This window comes from Culex pipiens, chromosome 2 (assembly GCF_016801865.2).
Source record: "Culex pipiens pallens isolate TS chromosome 2, TS_CPP_V2, whole genome shotgun sequence".
In the NCBI taxonomy this organism is placed as follows: domain Eukaryota; kingdom Metazoa; phylum Arthropoda; class Insecta; order Diptera; family Culicidae; genus Culex; species Culex pipiens.
The window spans coordinates 95,353,014-95,359,314 of record NC_068938.1 but is presented as its reverse complement, the minus strand read 5'-3'; the positions used below and the strand labels follow the sequence as shown (position 1 = coordinate 95,359,314).

The 6,301-nt window shown below is 52.6% G+C and overlaps 2 protein-coding genes across 2 annotated transcripts; both read right to left on the bottom strand.

Moving 5' to 3' along the window:
* Positions 1-224: 224 nt before the first annotated feature.
* LOC120425846 (DNA topoisomerase 3-alpha) lies at positions 225-3,508 on the bottom strand. Its single transcript, XM_039590465.2, has 3 exons — positions 3,325-3,508; positions 2,628-3,261; positions 225-2,570 (listed from the first exon to the last, which is right to left on the bottom strand). Exons 1-3 carry the CDS (start codon positions 3,472-3,474, stop codon positions 307-309), a joined length of 3,048 nt encoding a protein of 1,015 aa, XP_039446399.1. The 5' UTR covers positions 3,475-3,508; the 3' UTR covers positions 225-306.
* Positions 3,509-3,748: 240 nt separating this feature from the next.
* LOC128092747 (uncharacterized) lies at positions 3,749-6,301 on the bottom strand. The gene is made up of 3 exons (XM_052707226.1): positions 5,507-6,301; positions 4,802-5,445; positions 3,749-4,731 (listed from the first exon to the last, which is right to left on the bottom strand). Exons 2-3 carry the CDS (start codon positions 5,120-5,122, stop codon positions 4,573-4,575), a joined length of 480 nt encoding a protein of 159 aa, XP_052563186.1. The 5' UTR covers positions 5,123-5,445; positions 5,507-6,301; the 3' UTR covers positions 3,749-4,572.

Sequence of the window (6,301 nt, the reverse complement as noted above, 5' to 3'; positions counted from 1 at the left end):
GAGTCCGAAGGCTTGAATGGGTAGGGCACCCAAACCTCTTTCTACTCCAAGGAACCTTCCACTCCGCTGAGGACTTTTGGATTGCGAGTCCAACCACCAACCAAAACTTCCACTGGAGCAGGCTTAACGGCCACACAACAACTATGGCCGGGATAAGCGTTTACTCCCCCACCTGATGCAAGGCGCGCTTACACATGTCAAATAAAAAACACAGGGCATTTCGAATAATTAACTGTACAATTTATATAATGAAAAATGCTTTTATAAATGTACAACATAACAGTTAATCTAACGCAACTCATAACGCTAATAATCCGCATTTTCTCTCTGAGGACACTTGGCCTTCGTGTGCCCCTCCTGCCGACAAAAGCCGCACTTCCTGGTCGCCCTCGCCCTATCTCCCGTTTTCGATCCACCCCTGCTGCCGCTGGAACCAGCCCCACTCGATCTGCCCCAATCGGACGATCCTCCCGCCGCACGACTTCCCCCCGCAAAGCCGCCCCCATCCGACGCCGGCGCTGGCCTTTTCTGACCCCAACTGTACCCTCCTCCCACTCCACCACCAGTTCCCGGTGCGCTCGGCGGCGGCTCATCCGCCCACTGGAAAAACTGACACTGCTCGTCCTTGGGCTTGGGACAGGCGTAGAACGGTCGGCCCTGGTTGGGACCGTCCTTCCGCACGGTGAGCGATTTGGCGGGCAAATTGCACCGACAGAGCACCTCGTCGTCGTTGCCGCTTCGCGGTGGGCCACGGGCGGGTGCAGGTGGTGCCGGGTTACGGTTCCACGTGTTGGTGGTGGTTGTGGTGCTGGAGTTATTGAAGGATAGGTTGCTGCTGCCCCAGCCACTGCTGCCGCCTGCGGCGGAGTTTGTATTGTTGGTGCGACCGGTGGAGATGGCGCCTCCGCCGCCACCGCGGCGATCGTCGTCATCGTCGTTGTTTGAGCCCCAGCTTCGGCTGGTCGTGCTTGTTCCGCTTCCGCGGCCACTGGAGCGGTCGGAGAAGGGGGTTTGGGATGGTGGGCGAGGGGCGTTGTTGGGTGGGGCGGTTCCTCGGGGAGGGATTGTCACGTCCGTCCGGATGCCGTTCGATCGGAACTGCTTGACGTTGCTGTCGTTGATTCCGAGCGTTTCTCGGAACTTGTCGTCGCAGACGATGCACGTTTTGTAGGATTCGTTGTTGGTGTGGTTGAGCATGGCGTAGTATCGGGAGAATTTGAACTTGACCTCGAGCTTTTTGTTGCCGGTGGCACATTTGGGGCAGATTTCGGTGGTCGCGGAAGCTTCCTTGATGTTGTCGTCGAACCAGACTGAGTTTTTGCAGTCGGGGAATCCGAGACAGCCGAGGTAATAGCCGCTGTTGTCCTTCTTCGTCTTGAGGCACATCATTTGGGAACACTTTGGACACTTGCAAACTTCCTGGATGGAAGAAGGTCCCGCGGCGTTGAACTGGTTGGTGGGGGCGTCACGCGGGGTTTGTTGGAGTCGTTGACCCATGGCTTGGTCCAACGCTCGGGCCTTTTCTGTGATGACCCGGTACGCTTCTTTGTACTTTTGGATCTGCTCTTGGAGGACAACTTTAGGATCTCTTTGTCCTTCGCAAATCCGTTTAAGGTCCTCTTCGAGACCGGCTCGAAGCTTGGGTTGAGCCAGCGGGAGTTCCATCGATTCGTAGCCCTCGACGAGGCCCATGCCGAGTGTTCCAGGCACGAGAAAGCCGCGGTCAGCTTCGCCGATGTAGCCGCGTTCCTTGATCGTGTTGATGTGTTCCGCGTGCGTTGCGTCCGTCCCGATGCCGTGCTTTTCCATGAGGGCAATCAAGTCCGCCTCCGTCAGCATGTTCGGCGCCGTCGTCGAGCCTTCGTGCAGTCCCAGCTCGGTCGGCTCGAACGTGTTCCCCATCTGGTACGCATGAATCTCCTTCGAGTTCCATCGATCGTACGGATAAACCTCCAGATAGTTCCGCTCAAGGATGCACAGCCCGGAAGCGGTGAACTCTTCCTCTGCCAGCACCGCGTTCACGATGGTTTCCGCACCGACGGCGTCCTTGCTCACGCAGGCCAAAAAGTGTCGCACCACAAGCTCGTACACCCTCTTCTCATCCCCACTCAAATTCGTCACGAACTTGGTCGGATGGATCGGAGGATGGGCCTGGTCAGATTTCTTCCCGTTGCGCGGATTCGGTCCCCACTGCATCACCTTCTGGGCAAAGTCCCCCCACTCGGGATGTCCGGCCTGCATCTCCACCAGCGGAGCCAGCTTCATGTCGTGCGTAAACATGTTCGTCTCCGTACGCGGATAGCTGATTATACCCTGCGTGTACAGCTTCTCCGCGATCGTCATCGTCGTCTTGGCGTTGAGCTTCAGCTTCCGCGAACCCAGCTTCTCCAGCTCGACCGTGTCCAGCGGCGTCGGACGCCACTTGCTCTTGGGTTTGTTCGTCACACTCACGATTTTGGCCATCTGCTCCGACTGACACAGCATCAGGTACGCCTCGCAGCACTGCTTGTCGAACAGCCGGTTCCGGGACCAGTTGAACTCCACCGTGAGCTCCCCGATGGTATGATTCACTGCAACGAGAAAATACGATCAATTTCAATCCCCAAAACACCTCCCCAAATCCTTACGCTTAATCTTCCAAAACGCCTGCGGAATAAAGTTCTCGATCTCCTTGTACCGCTGCGCGACAAACCCCAACGTCGGAATCTGGCAACTCCCGTACGACACCAAACTGTTCGAGATCTTGTCCGGAAACACGTTCTGCAGCCGCAGCGTCTGAAACCGCGTAAAGGCCGCCCCTATCCGCAAATCCAACTCGCTCCTCACATTCACCGCCTCGCTCTGCAGCTCATCCGGCGCCGCCAAATTGTCCACCGCACGCTTAATCGACGCCGCCGTAATCTCGGAAAACTTTGCCCTCAACACCTTAATCTGCGGCTTCACCGCCCGACACACCTCAATAATCTCAAACCCAATATTCTCCCCCTCTCGATCGCAATCCGTCCAGATGACCAACGCCCCGCAGCCCCGAATCTCCCGCTCCAGCGTCCGCTTAATCTTCTCCGCACTCTCCGTGCAACCCTTCCGGACCGGCGCGTCAAACAGCTGCTCCGGGTTGCAGCTGTGCCACCCCCGGAACGACGGCAGAAACTCAAAGTTCAACAAGTGGCCCGACACCGACGTCATGACCATCTTCACCTGCTGACCGCGCAGATTGTAATCGAACTCGTAGATCTTGTTGTACGGCGAGTATCCCTCGCGCTGTTCGAAGAGAAAAAAAAAACCTTCTAAAACTGAACCACAACCCACCTTCAAAATCCTTACCCGCTGGGACGCGCCCCGCGACAGCAGGGCCGCAATATTCTTGGCCGCATCGTTTTTCTCCGCTACGTTCAGATACTTCATTGCTGCATCGCAGGTGGACGGTTTGGTGCAAAATTTCCGTACGGTTACGGCAAGAACCGCGCGCAGCATTAATTGCGAGGACTCTTGAAAATTCTTGCAAATTGGCAGCAAATTCCAGGAAATCAAACGAAACACTCGATCCCGGTAGGTTTATTTACATCCGCGAGGCGCAACATGAATGAAATTTGAAAGACAGAAAGCCGCGCGCGATTGTGGTTTGTGTTTCACTTGCACTGTGGGCTGGGGGTAGTTGTCACGTACACTGTTAAATAATTTTAGGGTAGACAAGATTAGCACGTCGCGCGACAAATGTTGCATTGCTTAGGATGATTAAAGGTGTTGCAGGCGGCTAACCAGGTTTGCAGTACATTGTAGATTGTCAAGGCAAACAGATTGGCCAATTGTGGTTTGGTTGAGCGCCAATGTTTGACAGATCCAAACGCGCTGGACACCAACCGCCGTTTAAGCTAAGAGCAAGATTGTCCGTTCGACGCAGTGGTGAACGCAGAACCATAGACTAATAAAAGACTACACAGTGGGCTCTGAACCATGACTCTACCTTTTTATGACCCCTCGGCACGGCCGGTTCACTGTCAAAGATGACAAATAGAAATGTCATCAACTGGCAGCTCTGTACTTTGACATGGCATTTCAAGCTTTGTTATTGTTTATATTTTTGTTTTGATTTCGACGGCACCGGATCCAGATGTGGTCGGTTAATGATCCGTCGGCCGGAGGGGATCCCGAGGGTGGTCCGTCTCTGTAAACCATGCCAAAGCAGAAAAAAGAAAATGAGCCTCAGGAAGTTGAGGCGGTTCAAAGCAATTACAAGGTAGCACGGGCGAACGTCCGTAAAGATAGTTCCGAACTGAAAGTCGACAAAGTATTATACATAGCCACCATGCAATACACGGAGTTCATGGAGGTGGTTGAGACTGCACCGGTAGAGACCGGTTGCAGTGTCGTTGCCATGGAGGGCTTCCCGGCTGAATCTACTAAAACTGGCTCCCGCTGGCCTTCCGTGTAATTGAACTCATACGCCGAGGTGGTACAAACGTAACCCATCCCGCACCTCAACACATCAACATCCCGAGTGGTCCTTCTACCGCCTTCAGAATTACAAAACGCAATGATCTGCGACTTGGAGTTTGTCATCAATAATCAGCTTCAGTTCAAGTATTCGCGTGACAGCATGTCAGAGCGACGAATCTCGGAGATCATAACGATCGAATAGTAAGCCATCCAGAGTACGGCTACATCCACCAGGCCGAGCGCGAAGAACGCCGTCACAAAGTGGCCAAACCAACCAAGAACTGCGTGTCTTAGCTGAATTTTTGAATAAATCAAAATTTAAATTATAGATGAGATGAGGTAAAAGCTGTAAAAGTGTTTTAACCTGATCATTTGATTGAAACCATCTGCCGGCGCGATTTTGCAAAAGCGATTGAAGTTTTTTCTCCGCCCCGACCGAGTCTGATGCTGAACCGGTGCCAACGCATGAAATGTCCCGACTCTTCCAGACGAAGCTCTTCATCTTTTCCTTGCTAGCAATGTCGTCGGTCACTTGCAGCCACAATTCCTGTTTGGCGAGACCTCGCAGCGGACTGGTCAGACCGTTCATGCCGGCGGCGAATTGCAGGTCACTGAAGGCCGGACCGACCAGGTACTCTGTTTGATTTGACAAGCAGCCTACCTCGTAGTGATCTCGTTGATGCATCAGCACGACCGACCAATTGATCTACAGATCATTTTCACAGATGCCTTCACAGTACGTGAAAGGCCGCAAGACTGGGAGTTTCACATTCTGTCCTCGTACACGTACTCTCACTCCTTCCTCTTGTGCTCACCCTCCTAGTACGCCTTGGCGAACTTGTTCCCGTGGTTCAGTGGCGTTATGGCACAGCTCGCTGCAGCGTTGATTCAGCATGATCACGACGTGCAAGGGCAATGCGACACGGTTGGGTCACTCGTGAGACAGCGCGTCATTCGGGGCCTTGTTCAGCAGCCAGAACAAACTCTCGAGCAAGAGTTCCAGGCCACCTGGAATGTAAAGTAGACAAAAGTTAGTTTCTTTTTCTCATTGTTGGAACAGTTGCCTTACATCCTGCCATTTCGCTACGTTTCTCAGTTTCTACATCAGCTGCTTTGAGAAAATTACTCTTGCTCATCTGAATGCGCTACTCCAGGAGCCAGAACTCCGACAGTCCCTCTCGATTTGGATGTTCGGCGTTCTTCTCCTCCTTCGTTGGGCGAAACCGGAACATTTTCCGGTTCCGGAGCAGAAGCTGCTTCACTTAGTTTTCGATTGCGTTGGCCACCGGCTTTGCCCAGCTGCAATCTTCCGGAACAGTTGACTATGGAGATGGAGAACGCGGTGAGCGTCGGGCGTGAGCATGACGTGAGGGCTCTGAAAAATAACATTATTATCAAAAAACAATCCTGCTGAATTCCTCTTGAAATTTGAATGCTTCAAATCGCAGGAGCGAATAAGAAGTTTGAAATAAACTTACCTCTATAACTAACTTAACAATCTTAACAAACTTATCTTCGCAAAAGTCGTGCAAAACACGCCAGCTGAGATGCAAAGACCAAAACAAAAACATAACAATGCGCGCGCAAACCACCACAAAACAAAATTGAAAACGCAGTGCTGCCAAGCAGTTCAGTCAAACGGGGGGCGAGCCGATGTGGTTCACCGTGGTTCACGCGGTTCACAGCTAATGAGTCATACTTTTTTAAATAAATTGTTCGGAGTGTTTAGTCTTTAATTAGTCTATGGCAGAACGCTGTGCCAGTTCGATTTTTCCATCAACTGTCAGTCGAACAATCTGCAGGGGTTGCTTTGTTCAATGGTCGATGACTGGCAGGCTATGATGACAGGCGCAAAATTTTGCGT

What these genes read in the sequence shown, in the direction of transcription:
- LOC120425846 (XM_039590465.2), bottom strand. Translation starts at nt 3,474, where the DNA reads ATGCTGCGCGCGGTTCTTGCCGTAACCGTACGGAAATTTTGCACCAAA. An exon ending in CGCGGGGCGCGTCCCAGCGG is followed by an intron (nt 3,262 to 3,324) that starts GTAAGGATTTTG and finishes CTCTTCGAACAG; the next exon opens with CGCGAGGGATACTCGCCGTA. An exon ending in GGCGTTTTGGAAGATTAAGC is followed by an intron (nt 2,571 to 2,627) that starts GTAAGGATTTGG and finishes TTCTCGTTGCAG; the next exon opens with TGAATCATACCATCGGGGAG.
- LOC128092747 (XM_052707226.1), bottom strand. Translation starts at nt 5,122, where the DNA reads ATGCATCAACGAGATCACTACGAGGTAGGCTGCTTGTCAAATCAAACA. An exon ending in GGTTTCAATCAAATGATCAG is followed by an intron (nt 4,732 to 4,801) that starts GTTAAAACACTT and finishes TCAAAAATTCAG; the next exon opens with CTAAGACACGCAGTTCTTGG.